The 19,946-nt window shown below is 31.3% G+C and overlaps 2 protein-coding genes across 2 annotated transcripts in view; one reads left to right on the plus strand and one right to left on the minus strand.

Moving 5' to 3' along the window:
• Positions 1 to 1,627: 1,627 nt before the first annotated feature.
• LOC149490453 (uncharacterized) lies at positions 1,628 to 10,678 on the minus strand. The gene is made up of 5 exons (XM_089710924.1): positions 10,514 to 10,678; positions 8,284 to 10,439; positions 7,067 to 8,125; positions 2,004 to 3,562; positions 1,628 to 1,935 (listed from the first exon to the last, which is right to left on the minus strand). Exons 1-5 carry the CDS (start codon positions 10,676 to 10,678, stop codon positions 1,640 to 1,642), a joined length of 5,235 nt encoding a protein of 1,744 aa, XP_089567050.1. The 3' UTR covers positions 1,628 to 1,639.
• Positions 10,679 to 12,646: 1,968 nt separating this feature from the next.
• Positions 12,647 to 19,946, plus strand: part of Lim3 (Lim3 homeobox protein) — a 43,578-nt gene continuing 36,278 nt past the window's right edge. The window contains exon 1 of the mRNA XM_089704619.1: positions 12,647 to 12,877. Coding sequence (XP_089560745.1) covers positions 12,733 to 12,877 — 145 coding nt within the window. The 5' untranslated portion in view covers positions 12,647 to 12,732. The remainder of the gene's footprint in view (positions 12,878 to 19,946) is intronic.

Genomic DNA, 19,946 nt, shown 5'->3' on the forward strand with positions numbered 1-19,946 from the left:
GTGACATAGGCTAGGTTTTATCCCGGAAATCCCACGGGAACGGGAACTATGCGGGTTTTTTTTTGAAAACGCGGGCGAAGCCGCAGGCGGAAAGCTAGTGTGAAATAAAATAGAAGAAATTAAAGAATAATTTTATAATCTTTACTTATAATATATGTTTATCTGCTCTACAGGGCTTTATTATTTTAGCTTTTTTTAATAGGTAGGAACTCTAGCTAACTATCTGTTAAAGCAATATATTTGTCGTGCTTGTACTTTTTTTTTCAAATCGTCAGGAAGTTGTTTTTGAGTAAAAATATGTAATTGATCGTGCAAAAATAAAACTAACTGCTTTATCAAGGTCAAAAATGTATTTTCAAGAGTAAAATCTAATTAACAATAATACAAATTATTTACGCTAGTATATATCATGCTGTTTTCGTCATCGAATTAGATTGTTAGTCGACAAACAAATTCATTTTTTATAAGAACACGGATATTTAAAAAAAAATCAATCGTAGTACAATTATTAAACAATGTTTATAAAAGAACGTTATTTCCTAACAATAACTACTGCATTATTATGCAACTTTATATCTGTAATTTATTATAATAACTGCCTATACAGATAGGTACGAAAATATTCAATAAGTATACATTGAAGGTCAGTTTACAGCATTTGTTGAAAATTTCGAGTTACTTTCAAAATCTTAGTATAGGTATTATTAATTTATACAAAATCAATTGATATTCAATTTAAACAATATTAGTTCAGGATCCATCGCCCATTTTTGCACTTGATTTATACTATCAAGCTAATTTTCCGTGAGTAGCTTTATTTTGATGAGACGCCCAATAATTTCTTGTACGAAACTCTCGATTGTGGTAGCTTACAGAGGTAACAAGGATAAAATGTTTTGATTTGATGGTTCTCAAATATTTATTACAAACTGAATATTTTTTTTTGTTCAATCTCAAGATAATTATCTAAATTATTCGAAAAAATATTTGTCCTACAAAATCTATGGTTTGATCAAAGAGTCCCCTCTTTCCAATGTGTATCGATAACGTCATAAATGATTACTAACCAGCGGATTTTTTTGTTTTTACTTAGTTAATATTTATATAATTCAACAGACATATTGTCCTACAAATTACGTAATAAATATTTGAGAACCATCTAATCAAAACATTTTATCCTTGTTACCTCTGTAAGCTTAAAGCTACCACAATCGAGAGTTTCGTACAAGAAATTATTGGGCGTCTCATCAAAATAAAGCTACTCACGGAAAATTAGCTTGATAGTAATCAAGTGCAAAAATGGGCGATGGATCCTGAACTATATCTATAATACTATTCGAATTTCAAATTCAATGTTGAACTTTGCTACTTCATCAACATAATATGCATTTTAAATTTAACAATTAAGAATCTTAATTAGCAGGATATCAGTAGGTATGTATGTATCTATATTATGTGTATAGTAATAGTGAAATCCTCAGTCATCTCTTCCGTTACCTCAGGTATAAGTTATAAGTAGATATAAACATTAAACACGCAATACACATAGAAGGTATAATGCAAACAATGGAGATACGCACTATTGTTTATATACATAGCTTGATTCTTTCTGTGAATGTTACGCTTTATATAAAAACAATTATTCACTTGGTGACGATTCAATGAAAAGTATTCTGTATGTGCGGATGTCCATTCCGCAGTCGGAAGTAAGAGTAACTGAGTATTTTTCTGACTTATCTTGGGCTGGGATTGTTACAGGTAGTATGAGGATAGCGTTTGTATGTTGCAATAAAGTGATGCGATCCAAACGTGGTAACAGAGCGCGGGATGTGATTCTATATGAGCTTTCACTGCGTAATATGTGTTGCACATCTGATAAATTTGTTCCGCCTTCACTTAGTAACATGCTCAAAATTATTTTACCAGTAGCCGTCTCTGAAAAAAAAACTTATAAACAATGTGAATCGAGTACAAATTTTGGCAATATAATAAACTTTACACACCTATTAGTTGGTCATAAACTTGCATCATAGTTTCCGAGGCATGTTCGAGTAATGAATAACGTAGTGATTTTAGCATTAATTCATTTTTATGTGGGATCGTTAAAACTGTTGTTCTATAACATTCACAGGCCTCGCCACAGCTGCAAGGGTCCATGGGCCAGGTTCTTACTTTAGCTTGTAAGGTGTCAATTGCTAAATCCCACCGTGCTTGAGTTGTTATTTTAATGTAAAATTCGCCAATTTCGCTTTTAAACCAAACCCATGAATTGCCAAGTTGAGTACTTAAACATATAATTTGAAAATACAATTTATGTTCTTGCACTTCCTGTCCACTCTCTTTAGGCATTCCTGTGAGAGAAATCTCTTTGTCTATAAGATTTAGGCGTCGTATAAAGAACCTTGGTTTGACTTCCTCCTTGTACTCAATAGGAATTGTAGGCTCAATATCGGTTAGAAATAGTTTAAACGTTGCAGTTACGGCAAAAGGCGAAGCTACCAGAACATCTACTCTGTTCGGTCGATACAAGGGACCTGTGACTTTACACTTCCTAATTGGGTTCAATAAACCTATGTAGCCATGTAGTATAAATACTATGTAAGTGTCAAATATTCTTGTTTTATTATAGCCATGCACAAGAAGTATAGCTGTTTCTTTTTCCGTAAAATTAGCATTATATTTCACGCTGAGAAACATTTTTTTACCATTATCAGGTGGAGATGCCTTTTCAACGATAAAATTATTCTTTGTATTCTGAAGGATTATATGATTGAAAATTAATGATTCCTGACTTGAGGGATTTATAGCAACTTGTCGAGTAGAGCTTCTGAGAAGAGGGGGATAAAATTGTACAGTATCTCTAGGCGTAAACATGGGTAACGTAACATATAAGTGAATTGACAAAAATAACATGAGTAAATAATTTGGCTGTAAGAAATCTTTTGTACTTATTGGAAAATAAAGTCTCAGAAGGTTCAAGGCTTCAATAACAAGACATGCGTTATTAATAATGCAACTATTAGAATCGGTATTATTTAACTCACAAAACAGTGTAAAATGATTAGCCATGAATGGACAGAAGGTCAAAATAACTGATATAAACGCAACACCGTCCGAAAGATCAGTAGTTATGTTTGTTATGGTTTTTACTGGTTTTTCTTTCCCTCGCAGCGTAGCATGTTGGTGTGATATATTTTCATTAAACCAATCAATAATAACTTTTACGACATCTCGTGGCTGCGAACTAACGCAAACACAATCGAAAAAACAGCTATCCATTACAAAAACTTTATAACTTTGTAAAATAAAATCAATCCAGCTCTGTTTGTTTAGTCTATTGAATAGAGTAACATCTGATATTAACTCCTGTGTTAGAATGATATCAGCATTGCATTTTGGCGTAACATTTTCAGAGTAAATTATGAATTGTTCGTAACTTAATAAAAATTTAGCTTGTAAAACCCATAAATTCGCACCCCGGCATCTTAGTAAACTTATTATTTCACGATATGTGTCGTGAATTTCCTTTATAAATTTGAAGTTTTCATCGACACCAGTTACACTGAAAACACGAAATTGGAGTTTATTAAAACAATTTAATTACATATTGTGAGAATTGTAATATTGGATCATAATAATTGAGTACCTACGTAGCCCGTACAAATGACATAACAAAAATAAAGAAAGGATTGTATACTTAATAGTAGATATTTATACTATTATGAAACGCAAAAATATAATTAAATATGTTTTAATATCCTACGTATTGTTAACTAGCGGTCCGCCCCGGCTTCGCCCGTGGTACATATTTACGTTTTCTCTACATAAAAACCATCCTCGTACTTCAAGGAATATAATAAAAAAAGAATTATCGAAATCGGTTCGGCCGTTCTCGAGTTATGCGCTTACCAACACATTTTGCAATTCATTTTTATATATTGTTAAGGCTGCAGTCTAGCAAAATTGCGTTTTCAACAAGTTATTTGACAATTTTTTCCCGGCTAATGAAATGATAAACTGAATTTTTTTTTCTTGTTTATCAATTAGTGTTATATACGCAATGCGCGTGAATTATTTCACATTTGTAAAGTTACTTTATGTTACCTTAATCAGGCCTTCAAGATAAGTCTCTTTCCCCCAAAGACATTTCGAGCTAAGTTTGTGCACTCACTACGTTGCAACCGATTACAATTTACACAATCTGATCAGCGCATTATTATCCTTATATAGTCGTTATTAAAAACTGCTGAATACAATTTGCGAAAAACTTATGATTTTCTTAATTAGAACGTTATAAATTCATTAAATTTCCCATTTTTTGCCTTACAAAATCTATTGATAAATACTGCTAAAAGTTATTTTTTCCATTAATTTATTCGAGTTGGTTGAAGACCAATGAGTATTAATCCTTTAAAAAAATTTTTTTTTGAATTTTGATAATTCTTTAAATATTAAAAAAATATTTAAAATAATTAGGAAAAATCCTAGCGAATTTCTTTAGTCGCGCTCCTTGGGCCGGAGCGTTCTGACGTGTGCTCTACGCTCGATTTTCCTTCATACCGAAGTGAAAGTTGCTCTACTTCATTAAATTTAATATTTTTGTTAATTGATTATTTTTATCTTAGTTTTGTGCAAATATTCGTATTTTTAAACATTTGATTTCGATATGGAAAATAAACGAAAAAAATACGCGTGTAACTACTAGAAAAAAAATTATCTTCGAACATAAAGTTAATGAAACCAAATAGATTGCAAAGGTGATTGGCAACAATTTCTTTATTTTACGGGGTGTCAGTAAAGGGATGTATATTTCTTTAAAACTAAAGTAAACTCATAAATTTTCTTATAATATAATTTTTTTGAAGTTCCAAAAATGTTTATTTTTCGTTTGAGAAATACGAAATATAATATAAACTTGTATTGAGAACTTGAACTTCCCAAGTTCATCCGGGGAAATCCCCATACGGGGAAAATGATTTGTTTACTCCAAAATTGATCCGAGGTGTTTTAATTTTTTCTTCTAGTCATTTTCAACGTAGCGGCATGTTGTTTGATTATTAATTTTGTAACTTAAATACAGGATGTTGGTTTTATATTCTGATCTTACAGACGCGCTGACAAATTTAGTCCGCCATTTCTAGTTTAGTCTACCAACTCTAAGTACCAATATTAAAACGAATGGATTATCATCACATCATCATAACTCAGATGTAATGGAAGATCACAATAACATAGAAAATTCAGTGGGTGTTGAGAACTAAACAAACAGAAGTAACAGAGACGCGAAGAATAAAAAAAGAGGACGAAAACGATAATTCGTTGATGCTTTCCCTTTTCGACGTATTGTTAGGGTACATCACCAATCTGCAAAAAACAAAACTGATGATTCCCAATTGCTGATTAAAAATGAAAAACAAATAATCAACAACAGTGGTGAAAATATGCTGATCACAATGAAACATCCTTCAGTGGTAGCAGATTTACTCATTTAAAATGTATCGGTGAACAGCGTAAAGGAGAGGAGGACAGGAAAACATTATGAATGTGGATGGTGGATTGTATACAGGGTGTAATCGATAAGTATGTGCAGGCGATTATGACGTTATTATTGCAGGTATCAAAAAACTTAAAACTGATATCGAAATTACTTTACCTAATGAGCAAAATGACAATAATAACTTTTTAAAAGTATAACGAGAAATATCTAAAAAATTTACTTTATACACTCCAATATCAAAAAGGGAAAATGGGACTAGTAGAAGTTAAATGTCTAATTCCGGCAAAAGACATGAATGCGGAAGATGCGGTAAAAAAAAATTTAATATTTGAAATACAATGCAAAAAATAACACTTTTGTCATAGATAAGAATCATGACTATTTTTTCCAAATTCAGGGACAACTAAACGTTGCAGAAGCAGAAGTCTGCTTATTTGCTGTTTGGACTGGAGTGAATCATTCGTTAAAAATAGAATATATAAAAAAGTATGTAACGTTTAGGCAAAATAAAATGATGGACCATTATCAAGATTTTATATAAATTGCCTACTGTCAGAATTGATTGATTCGAGACTTCAGCATTCGATGCCCATCAAGGACCCATCCTATATCATTCAAGCGATTGAAAAAAAAGAGATAAATCCAGTACAACCGATAAAGCATCAGAATGCTAGTAAAAGATTTATTAGGTTTATAAATATAAATCTATATATTATACATAATATAATAAATCTGTAGAAGACGCGAAGACATCCGCGCGGACGGAGTCGCGGGCGGAAGCTAGTCAGAAATAAATATCTTTTGTTTTCATTTGCATATTTTTCTATTTTATAATTTTTTAACACAAACATTACATTTTTTTTATTATATACAAAATTTGTTTATCCGTTTTATTAGTTAAACTGAACAACTTTCACTAAGAAACTTAGGTCGAAAAAAATGTATAGAGTTATGCATTTTGTATGGAAAGCTTATTTCTTTGTAAAAGTTGATCAGTTATATAGACATGAAGTTGAAGATATCAATAGAAAGTATTCGTAAATTTTGTATACTGATAAAAAAACCACCCGGTGTAATTTTCACGAAAATTGTTTCAAATTGTCATTTTTGGTACTTATTACGAATATTAAATTATACGAATGATTTAATTTTTAAAAATTAAGTGGAGCAACTTTCCCTTAGTACATTTGTATTATTTACATATAGGATGACAGGATGCATTTATTTGCACTACTAGACCAAGCCCTTAATAAGAAAATCAAACTAAAAACAGAATAAGTCTGTCGTTTTCTAGTGTTTATGAGTCGAAGGTAGAATTTATGACACTGACTGTCTTGGGAGCATTGATAAATCTTCTTTACGGATAGTCCTACCACAATTTTTTTTAGTTAGTTGTTAGCGGGAGTCAAGCCACTCTATGTTCATTGCTGATATACCGCAGTACCAAGAGCGAGGGGATGCAGCTGATAAACTATTTTTAAAATTAATAATAAGAATAAGAAGCTATTACAATGAGTAATTATTAATTAGTTAATAAACTGTATTGATTAGTTTGATTATATGACTTACGTTATTTTCCGGACGTGTTTCATCAGTGGTCCTGCAATTCTTTTGACAAAATTTAAATAGGATACATTTATTCCCTTAGTTTTTGTACCTCCACCTTGAGATGATAAGGCTGAAGAAATAGCGTGAAATGTATCCGGAATTATGGGATATAAATCTCTTCTAAATCCTTGTTGAAACATCCACTTCTCGAGAAAATTTGTACACGTCTCCATGTATTCATAAAGGTCAGTTTGTGTTTCAAGTGGATAAAAGGGATATGGATTTTCATTCGGTGTAACAAAATTGTTTGTATGTAATGTCAAAGGACAATATGTGAAACAAAAACTGACTTCAACATCACAACATGAACCACTAATATGGCTAAAGTTAAGTGTCATATTTCTTGCATAAGATACTTTACAGCTTGCTGTAATTTTCACGGAAACGACGGTGTAATACTTATCGTTTTCTTTTATATTGTTGGAATCTATCAGTTTTACTATAATATTTGGTTCTTCTTTAGAACAACAGGAAAAGTCTTCGATATTTGATTTTGATTCTACTCGAAGGGTTATATTTCGAGATATTTCTTCGCTAGGGTGGCACGGAGGAAAAATAATTCTGTGAGTGCTTGGAACCATATCAGGTGTCTGTTTTTTTCCAATAAAAGTTAAATTATAGTACGGTATCGTCATTTGTTTATCCAGATATAATAATGCTACAGATACAAATCGTCCATGGCTTTTTGGGTGAAAGCTTAAAGTAAAATTTGCTATCATTCCTCGATCCAATTCGAATTTTATATGGGTTTCGTTAATTATTGACTGGTTGTCAGCTGTATGCAAATCTAGTGTAAAATTTGGAGACAACTTCGATGTTAAGATAGTAACATATAAATTGTACTTAGACACGTTGGTCATTGTAAAGTCTAATCTTGCGTTTTTATTTGTACCACAGTTAAGTTCAAATTTATCTACTGAAAAATTTATCCATGGGACAGTAATAACACCAGTCAATCTGCAGTAACTTATGTCTTTGTTAACTGGTTTCAATTTTACCTTCGAATTATTTTCATAATATCTGTGGAAAGAAATTTCGTAGTAAGATTAATGCTTATTCATCTTTATTTTATGCTTGTCTGCAAAAAATACCTTCTTCTTATTTTCTTATCATTATAAAAAAAGATGTGATAAAACAAAGTTGTATTTGAAATCTGTGCGCTATGAAAAAATACGTACTTTTCATGATCACCGATGTAATAACGAAGTTCTGTTGACGAAGTATCTTCGCAGGGTGGACCTAGTATTCCATTTATTTTGAATGGTATATACATTTCATATTCTCGTCGAAAAACATCACAAATTTTAATAAACACAATTTTCGTCTGTCCTCCTTCAATTGAAAATTCAAATAGTCTCTTTTTTTCATTCCCTACCGCCGTATACACATTAAATATGTTTTCATCACCGGTATCTAGTATTTCTATAAATGTAAGTAATGTGCTTAAATTTTGAAAAGTAACGGGAACATATGTGATCATATCGCACGGAACCCTGGACATAAATATATTTTTTGGATGAATTAATATTTTCGGTTCAACAACATTACCACTCACTGGTAGAATAACATTCTCTTTGTTATTTATTTTAACATAGATATCAAATGAAAACTCTAAAATACAAGGTATTTTTACTGTAATTTTAAAGTTTAGTAACATTTTAGGGCGGATGATGCCACACATGGGTTCTATTTTTAAACCAGGTATTAGTGGCTCTACTACATGAAATAAGGCAATCTCTCGCGATGAATTTTCAAGTTTTACCATCTCTGTTGTCTCTACATTTAAGGCAATGTCTTTGAAAACTACGGCTAATTGTAAAAATTTTATTGTCAGTTTTCTTGTGATAACATTTAGCTCCACCGGTATAATTTTTGTGTAATTCCCTTCCGATACAAGATCCACTTCGTGACTTTTAGTTTTTGTAGCTTTACACACATAAGTTACATCACAAATCTTACACGAATGTTCAGGTATTGTTCCAGATGTAGGTGATATTTCGAATGGTGTATCTGAATGAAATTCATTCCATTTAAAATTTACAGGAGTATTAAAATGATTGTGTATTTTAATTGGTACCGACGTTACAAAACTTTCAGCGGTTACCATCCCAAATTTTAGACACTTATCATAGAGCATGAGACCAGGGTTTCCCACTTGGAGACTGTAAGGGTGTTTTCTGTAGTATTTCTGACTAATTATATAATCAAATGTTCCGTTAAGGTTTCCTTCAAAAGATCCTAAGCAATGGATCGTTATTACTTTATCATTATGCGGACGGAGTTTTATTTTTAAAGATCTCTTTCGTTCGTGTCCATAGAGGACACAGCTGTCTTTTAAAAAATCGATACAGAATTCATGCTTCGTTTTATTTTGAACAATTAAATCGTGTTCTCCATATGTAAGTAATCCAACTCTGCCAAAATTAATACAAAAAGGCGAGAAGACGATGCCGAATAAATCATATGGAAGAATATCTTCCTTAGTTTTTTTACAGAAATTTCCGTCATTAGGAATTGGTTTCGTTGAAGTATATGAATAGCATCTTTCTTTTCCCGTAGTAAATTTTTCATAAATTGGTTTTTTAGCATAGGATGACTTTGATATTTGTAAATGTTTAAAAGCAACATTTTTACGTTGTAAATGCTGTTCTAATTCAGCACCTGTATACGTGTAAGCTGGGTTAACATCGTGTAATTTATGAAGCGATTCTAACTTTGTCTTTATTGTTATTTTTTGGTAAATGACATTTAATTTAAATTTAACTGTATATTCTATAAAATTTGTGTCACTTTCCTCTTCATCGTGTAATGGTTTTTCATACTTGTCATGGGGGTTTCTTATTTCAAAAGTAATTTTGTTGCTCAATTTGAGGCAAGTAGGCTTTATTGAAACTGTTATTTTCCTAGAAGAATTCGGTGGAATACTAAAACTTTGTGGGGTTACTTCAAAACCTGTTACTCTTTTGTACATCATCCTGGCAGACATTTGATTAGACTCATTCCAAATTCTTATAGTTTTAGTTATTTTTGTGTTGATCACCACATCTCCAAAATTAACTATTTCCGGTGTATGACTTATTTTGCAATATTCAAATTGACCACTAATATAGTATCTGCCGATTTCTGAATGCAATTCATTATAACAGCAGCGGCTTCCATCTACTTTTATTAATCTTAGGTCAAAAACAAATCTGTTATCGAATTCTCTACTTCTTTTTGCTTTGGATATACATTCGGTTTTTGGTGTAAAAGTTATTTCTATAGAATGATCATCATTAGAAATTATGGTAAAAGCTCTATGAGACGCTGATATTTCACGGGCTTCGTCAAATTTCTGTGAACAATCAATACTTGTTATTTATTAGTAAAGTATAGTAACAAAATGTATTGAATACATTGTATGCAGACCAAGAGCTTCCCTTCATATATAGTCTTCAGAAAGGCGCAAGTAGTTAAATCATTTTCGACGTCCAACACTTGCGATGTGGATAGCCCTACAAACGATATTGGAAATTCTACTACCTTAAATCTTTTAAATACATTATCTAAATTATAAAAGTTACAGCTGTGCATATTTACTACAAAATCTTGGTAAAAATATCTTCACAAATCTTATTAAAAATACAAATAATAATAAAAATTATTGACACCTAGATAAACATCATAAAAACGACATTTACAGGAAAAGTCATGGTAATATATTTTTATTGCGATATAACATGATATAATTATAATGATTATGAAGGTTTGTTTTATGTCTATTATAACCTATTCTACATCAATCGTTTTTGTGTTTTCCGATGTACCTACCTATCTATTGCCACACTATTGAGTATCAAAACTTGGCTTTAGTATCGGCGTTGTGTATTTTCCTTCTAGCTTAAGAGGGGGCATAAAGCAAAATAACCAATCTTCTATTAGATGATACGTGTAATATTCAAGACCAAATCTAAAAAATAAAATATATATCAAACTAGATGATATGTTCAACGATTCTGTTTAATCAAAAACATAAAATATTAAAATTTTCTCGATAAAAAAAAATCACCAAGTTAGCTCTAATTTTCACACTTTTACGTTTTCTACTTGACATGGTAATACTTATTATGATTTTTTTTTCATAAACAATTATATTAAAACATTTGCAAGATATTTGTCAGAGCATTTTGTGTAATTACTTTTAGTTTTGGTTTTATCTGCGATAAACCATTTTATCGTGACAAAACCAAACGTTTTATCTCGAGAAAAAAAGAGCGCCAATAGTGGTTTATCGCAGATAAAACCAAAACTAAAAGTAATTACACAAAATGCTCTGACAAATATCTTGCAAATGTTTTAATATAATTGTTTATGAAAAAAAAATCACAATAAGTATTACCATGTCAAGTAGAAAACGTAAAAGTGTGAAAATTAGAGCTAACTTGGTGATTTTTTTTTATCGAATCAATTTTAATATTTTATGCAGAATCGTTGAACATATCATCTAGTTTGATATATATTTTATTTTTTAGATTTGGTCTTGAATATTACACGTATCATCTAATAGAAGATTGGTTATTTTGCTTTATGCTCCCCCTTAAGGAAAACTTTAAACTACATATTTTAATAAGGTACAATGTACAATATACTGTATATTATGTACTGTAGTCTGTATTATTATATTATATTGAGCATTTTTTTGACGTTTTAATATAGAGAAAGTCTTTAATGTAATACGAAGTTATGAAATATTTTAAAATAACACTGAGAATTTCACGGTAGTTACCTATCTACTAGTAGTGCTAAACAATGAGTTGACATTGCGTGTAATTAATTATCTAAAAATATTTTATAACAAGGAAAGATAAAATACTGCTTTTTTTACATGAGTTTTTTGTCTGTTCTGTCCCGTCTTAATTTTTTATTTTATTTCCAAATGTGTTGTAAGTTATTAGTATCTACTAATTACAAAACTTTATTTCACATTCAATCACATTCGTCTAGCCCTTGCGTTTTATTATCAAGAAAAAACTGATAAACAAGCGGAAATATGTGGTAGATATTTGGCAACTATAATTTTATTGAAAATGGGGTAAAATTATAAAAATCTGTGATTGCCTTCACAATGAAATTAACAACATTATTTTCAGTAAAATAAGATCTGTCAAAAACATGGCATCCTTGAGAAGCCTGTAATATTTTTGAAGCTTATCGTCTTTATGTTATGCAATTATAACATTTTTTCTTTACAACGCTACGATGCCAGTTGAATAGAAACGAAATGCCCTCGCGAACGGGATAACGTGTACTAATATTGTAGATGGATGTAAGCACCGGGGGTGTGTCATACGATTCGGGAAAATTAGTTCGGGGCGGGGGAGCCCCGCGGTACCCCTCGCCCGAGGGTTTATCAGACACAGGGGGTAAAAAATGACTTCTCAATGGGAGGGCGGCGTGGCGAGAGCGGCGCAGAGGCGGGCGTGGGCGGCGCCGCCACGTGGGCTCGGCTTTTCTCCGCCGAGACGCCTGCTGCTTCTAAGTGCTTCGACTGTGACTGGGAGCCCGTACATGCCAGGCCTCTTTGCGGAATGGTGAATCGCGGAGTTGAATGTTTACTTTGTGATTATAGGACGTAGTGTTGTGAATTCATGGAATCGGGATTCGGTGAAGTGGAATCTGAAAGAGATCGGCGGATCGCTTCTATGGCTGCGTCGTTGGAGGTTATGCACCCATTGGACCCGCCGCAGCCTGATGTACTCCTAGCATTGCTTGCGAGAAACAAGGCGCTTGAAGGTATGCGTAAGTTCTAAAGAAATGCAGCAGCAATACTACCTAGTAATGTAATTGCGGGTTGTAGAGTTTTTTTTATTGTCGTTGTATTTTTTTTACAATATTCGTCCTTACGACAATATAAAACCACCATAACATTACCATTTTTATATAAGCGAGAAACATAAAAACCACAGTTTAAAACATTGTTGACTGACTTAACTAATTATTCCTAATTAGTTATTAGAATGAAAATTAGAATGAAACGTCGGGAAAATAATAGAATGAATAAATCGCGTTTAAAATCCGTTAAAAAGTCTTTAATTTCTATTAGAATGAATTCAATTTAACAAAAACAAAAGCATTTAAAATGTAATAAATATTATGAGATAGAAGTGTAAGTTTTTGTAGTGATTCAAAACGTTAAAAAATGATAATTCTTGAACTTGACTTTATTTTTTTATTAATTTATTTGCCTATACATATATAATTCAAAGAAATAACTAAGTATTCTATTATACTCTATTAGTGTCCGACCGAACTTTCGGTTTCGGTTTCGGTTTCGGCCGAGTTTCGGCCAAAAATCAAGTTTCGGCCGCAGTTTCGGTTTCGGCCAAAATCGGCCGAAACTTTTGCCGAAACCGAAACTTATTTCGCAAGTTCAGTGAACTTAGTTCACACACGTTCACGCTCTTCTAACTTCCTTTTACTCGGCAACGCTTTGACGGACGCTGACAAAGTGTTGGTTGACCCCAAGAAGCTTATATCTAATACACTGGAGATTTCGGTATGAACATTAACTTGTAACATGAAAATATGAATGACGCCTGTATGTTTTTTTATCCAAATCAAATAAATTTAATTCAAATTTCAAATTTATTTATTTGTTTCACAATTTTTACAACTCATATAAATTGTAGTAAATCCCTGGTTAACCCACTAGGAAAAACCTGTGCGGGGTCAACCAGTGACCTCCGTCGGCTTAACATAATATTTTTAACAATATGATTTTAACAGTACATATTTAGAGACAGAAATTTTTGTGTAGGTACAATCTTCAAACTTAGTTAGACTTAACTTTAAAAAAATAAATAAATATATAAACAAATAAGATTATTATACATATAATATATATAAAGATATTCATTATAAAATGGTTTCTTACAAGTTATCTAATTATGTGAGTATGTGTGTCTGTGTGTGTGAGTGAAGTATGTTTTTTTATCCCTTTCACACCTTGGCAAGTTGGTGTGAAAGGGATAAAAAAACATACCTACAGGCGTCATACCTAAAAGAGACTGATTATTCTGTTAAGTACAAATACCACTTAGAAGAATAATCTTACATGTCCTTTATTTTTATGGTTGCCTGGAAGAGATTGCTTTTAAGCAATAAGGCCGCCTATTGTACACTTTCCAATTTTATGTATTCTCTTATTTTAAATTCCTGTTATATGTACAATAAAGTGTCATAAATAAATAAATAAATAAATAAAAATACCAATCCAAAGTATGTATTAAAGACTCTTTAATAAAGAGAAAGATCTCAAAATACCAAAACTTAGTATTTAAAGTAACAGTAACAATTACTGATTTGATTTAGATGACTGATTTTACTGAGATCTCAATTTGAAAAAATAATAAAAATTTAATATACTGTGTTTTCATTTCATGCCCTAATTAAGGCAAAATAATAGGTAAAATGCACCAAAGTTCAGTATTTTTAGAAATTTCATACTTGACCACGTGAGTTTCGGTTTCGGTTTCGGTTTCGGCCTGGAAACCAGTTTCGGTCGGACACTATACTCTATATTAGTCTTAACTCTTAACATTTGTATTGTAAATCAATATTCATAGTTTGTCCATTACATGTAATATTTGCCTTTAAAATATTACATATTAAATTATGTCTATTTTTTCCATCATGAATAAATTTTTACTGATGGACATATTAGATATAATATAATACTTTTTTAGATATTCAAGTGAAAATTTTCTTGCAAAATTTTAAGCTACATATTAGCATAACAGTACCATGATAAAATTTGCATCTTCATAAACGTTCTATCACTATAATTACAAGCACAAAGCGTGGACCAGTTTCAATACGGTAAGTTGAAATTATCGGCGCGTGTTCTGGTTGCAAGTGGTGACGCCACCCACGCCACGCGCCATACCACATCCCTCCACATTAAGTTTTGTTTATACTTTATACATACTTTTTACGCGCCCAGCAGGCCTTCAAATGCATGTAATCAAGTTAAGTGCTCTTACCGACTTAGTCACGAGCGCCGATGAGTCCTTTTGATTTTAACGCGGGCTATTATTTCGATATTGTCGCACTTAACTAAATTATTTTTGTATTCTCTTTTTATGTTTCGGTCTATATGTTTGCAATGGTGGCGTAGAGTAAAACATTAAGAGATTTATCTGCTAAAATATATTTTATTCTAGGTTATAACCTAGAGTTATTTTTTAAATATAAAACTAAAGCCACATTTAAATTAAAATGTGCTAAACATTACGCTTATTATGTCATAGACGGAAATCTTTAAAGAATTACCTTCCCTTTTAGGTATTTAATATCAGAGAAAGATAATCACGAAATATCGATAAGTAGTAGGTAGGTACATATATAGTCCCAACTAGGGAACTGATAAAGATTACTTCTGAATTCATATTTAACCACTATTATTATGGTTTTAGAACCCCATCATATTGCATACCTATCCGAAGTTATGATTTATAGGGAGAGTTTATTCGCTAGCGGCGAAAGCGGTCATTATTTTTAATAAAACCCTTTGTATTGTTTGGGTATTGTTATACTTTTATAATACGAATTTAACCAAATTGTACTTGTAATAAATACACTATAGAACGTGGGAAAATGCAATTTTTAGTTTCTATATATATTACTCGCTTTTAAAATGTGTAATTAGGAATTCCCTTTTTTTATTAGTCTGAAACAAAAATTTTAAAATTCAAAATTATATTAATGTGTAATTTTTTCCTTGCAAAATTTATGAATTCATAGGTTTTAAATAGTATATATACAGGGTTACTTGTAAAACACCGGCAACCTCGCAGGACAAGATAGCTAACATCATAAGTAACAACATTTGTTCTACGACTTTTGATAATTTGTTAGATTTTATTTTCATACAAAAATAAATATTCATTTAATTTTCCGTCTGAATATTATAAACTCTACGCCTCCCAAAAATTACGTAAACAAAAAGCGAACGAGAGGGGGAAGGGGGCGTCGCGTCGTCCATCCGATAATTAATAGAACATAGACTTACAAATGTAAGGAGAGTACAATAAAAGTTTAAAAAATCATTTAAAAATAATTTATTGCGTTATGCCAAAAGTCGTAGAACAAATGTTGTTACTTATGATGTTAGCTATCTTGTCCTGCGAGGTTGCTGGTGTTTTACAAGTAACCCTGTATATATATATATATATACATAGTATATATACTTTTCTGTAAATAATTACTTATCATAACATCTCAATATGTAGGTAGTAGGTAAATATTAGTTATTTTTTTATATCTTTATTTATGTAATAATACTACCTTTTATTAAGACTTTTATTTGATCATCCATATCAACCTTTCCATATTCGGAAACCAGTAACAACTGATTACCGGAATAGTTAGTGTAATGTGTGAAGAAAGGTGACGTCTCCTATTATACGAGCGCATTAGCGGCGGAAACGGCCACGTGGCGGCGCGTGCGCGGCGAATCGCTTCCTTCCTGCTTTAGTATGAGAATTAAATGATAATGCATTAAATTATCACTTTCTTTCCCAGGTAATCTTTTGTTAGGGTCTCTTATGTTTCGTATGTTAATTTTTGATAAACTCAAATACTTAGGTATGTATGTCTTTTACTTTGCTTTTACTATTGAATTTAATAAATATCAAAAATCCTACTAATAGGTATTATAAATGCGAAAGTTTGTGAGGATGGATCTCTTTCACGCAAATACTACTGAACCGATTACAATGAAATTTAGCACACATATAGAGGGTAACTTGGATTAACAAAAGCCGCGGGCGGAAGCTAGTAGATAATATTTCACGATAGCTCAAACTATTTAGAAGTTGGTAGGTATGTAGCATTATTAACATTCCCCGTTTTCCAATTACAGCACTAGAGCGCATTATGCGGCATAATGCTTAACGTTGAATGTTCCAACTACAGCAACGCTTCGCACAATCGAGCACTAGAAAAAGTAATGCGCGTGAATTGATGCGTGCAATCGATTTATCGTTAGTAATTATTAATTGTTGGAAAAAATTTAAAAGCTTTCGTTTCATTGTAGTTTTTTCGAAATAATCAAAGTTAATTCAAATTGTGTTAAAAAAATAAATATAAGTATGGATGAAGGTACAAACATTGAAAAAATGTTAATGAAATAATCAAAATCCAAATTACTTAAAATAACCGTAAATATTTTTCAACCAATTATTATGTATACCACTTTATTTACACATTAATGAGGTTATTGCTAACTCTATGAATATTTTTTTTTTCAACACTGAACTTAGCGCAACCTGCTGGTGCGTTTCATGTTCCAATTAAGCATCAGCATAATTCGGCATTGTGCGGCACTGAGTCGCATTATGCTCTGTAATTGGAAAACGGGGATAGGTACTAGGTAATTCTAGAGTAAGTAGGTAATAAAGGATTGCTTTGCAATTGTAAATTAATGTAAGTATAACTAGCGGTTTTATCATTTAAGACACAATAACCTGCCGTATAATCCAACATTTACACACACTTTAGCAAGCGACTATCAATTTTCAACACTTCAAATCTTTCTTTTCATCCTCATTTGTATTTGTGTTTTCGTTTAGAATAGGTAATTTTGTATTTTATACTTTTCATATGTTAACGAATGATACTGAAAATGAAACAACTTTACAATTTACATCTTAGGTCTAGGGAGTTGATTGTTTATTCTAGTACTGGGATTTTGCATGCTTGCAAATTATTTATAACGTATCAAACCATCATAATTATTAGGTAAATAAAAACTAGCTGGTTCAATTATCACAATTTTAATAATTAAAATATTTTATACATAATAATATACCTAATATCGAAGGAGACAACTTTAGGTAACTAGGTACTCTACATTCTACAAAAATGTTCCTTCTTACCAGGTTTCATATTTATTATGATAAATTATTCAAATATCAATAACTACTAAAACAAAAGAGGGTAGTAATAATTAGTTTCCATGGGCTCATCACACACGCCGCAGGGGGCGACATCTGGCGGAAAGCTGCTACTAACTTGTGATCGATACTTACCTTGTTTCACCTTAGATTTCTTCCTGTTATAATTTAGATTTTTTTTTATAATCATTATACATAATATCCATAAGTGATTATGTAATTAAAACACGACTTATGTAGTAGGGATCTCAATGAGATATAATTTTGTGCAGTACAGAGCACCAGATTTGGAATAATTTTTTACAGAAATTAAATAATCACTCAAAAAAATTAAAAATATAATAGAGTGTAGTTCAAAATAAAAAAATGCAACGTGTTTTATAGGTTCATTATATTATATAATATCTATTACAAATGCGCGCATTCAGTACAGCTCTACTCTCCACAATGAACATTTAAACACTCCTAGTAAAAATATTTTTTAATGTACCTTGATTTTTAATCTAAATATTACTTTTTTGATCAGATTGTCTTATTTCAAAATAGAAAATATAATTCTCTGTCATTATTATGTAAAAAGAAAAAAGACAAATATGAAACGTTAAGTAGAGGCCGTGAAAGTCATATTTTAAATGAATGATTTTGAATAGGGCGTATTCTTTGATTACTCGAATATAAAGGGCTTCGCAGTACAAAGCGGAGTGATCAACTTTATCCCTTTGTTAACGTTTTAATCAATCAAGGACCTTCATCGTGCCTCGTGGTGAGATTTTGAGCTTACGCTATTCCTTCCTATCACAATCGACAGATGGAAAACTCATTATTTTTTATTTTGGCGTTTGCACATGCATACGCAAGGTAAAGAATGTAAATGGATCCCAGTAATTTGGTCAACGTAACAGCTCACAATACCATCATTCTTTTATTTCTATTTAAAAAAACAAGTATGATAATTAAATTAAGTAGACGTGCATATAATACTATACAATATGTAGTAAAATCAATATTTGCTAGATGTAAGTTAAGAAGAAATGACCCTTGACAAGACCCTTATATACAAATACTTGCCAATTCCAACCGAGAAATTTATTTTTCATGACTGTTTATTCTTAGGCGAACCGCGAACAATGTATGGAAAAAAAACAAATGTTTTTTTTTATTAATCACACGGTTATTTAAGTGTTCCAAAGTCCTATAATAAAAAATATACCCACCCAACAAACAAAAAGAAAAAGTTAATATTTTTCTTTATAGATTGCAGAAAGCAAAGCATCACATAGCACCTTATAGCACACATTTCCTTTCAGATGTGATGTTTTGCTACTGTTATTATTTTTTATGGAAAATTTATATGTTATGTCCTTATTGCAATTGTTTCATTGTTTATGTAATGATAATTAAATAATGGAACTAATTAGCGTGTAAAGGCAATTAGATATCGCTGATTGTGATTTTTATCTACTCATACTATGGAAGGATGACCAAAATAAACTCATATGAAAACATTATGGGTGTATAGAGCAGATGGTGAGGGGAGCTTTGTGTGGATAATTGCGTACTTACTTATAGGTAGCTGGTTTTTGATTTCTAATTTATGAAATTGCTTCGTTCAATTAAGGTGGTAAGGTAATATAAGCTCTAAATATTACCTACAGTTAAATGCCTTTGTATAGATAGAGAAATTATTATGTAACATCTGGTGCAAAAGATACTCTATCTTCTTGAATTCATAGCTATAATATAACAGATATAGATAATACTTATAGATTGGTGTTGTGTGTATATGTAGTCTTATTCATATTTAATTTTAATAATTCGAATTTAAATGAATGTTTTTACCGGGTCGCACTCTACAGTCTACTAAAATACGAATAACGTGATCATGCAGGTTTGGGATCTTAGGCAAC

The sequence above is a fragment of the Colias philodice genome, chromosome 2 (assembly GCF_061535455.1).
Source record: "Colias philodice isolate Cphi_HAF_F1 chromosome 2, ilColPhil1 Martin Lab GWU primary, whole genome shotgun sequence".
Classification (NCBI taxonomy): Eukaryota; Metazoa; Arthropoda; class Insecta; order Lepidoptera; family Pieridae; genus Colias; species Colias philodice.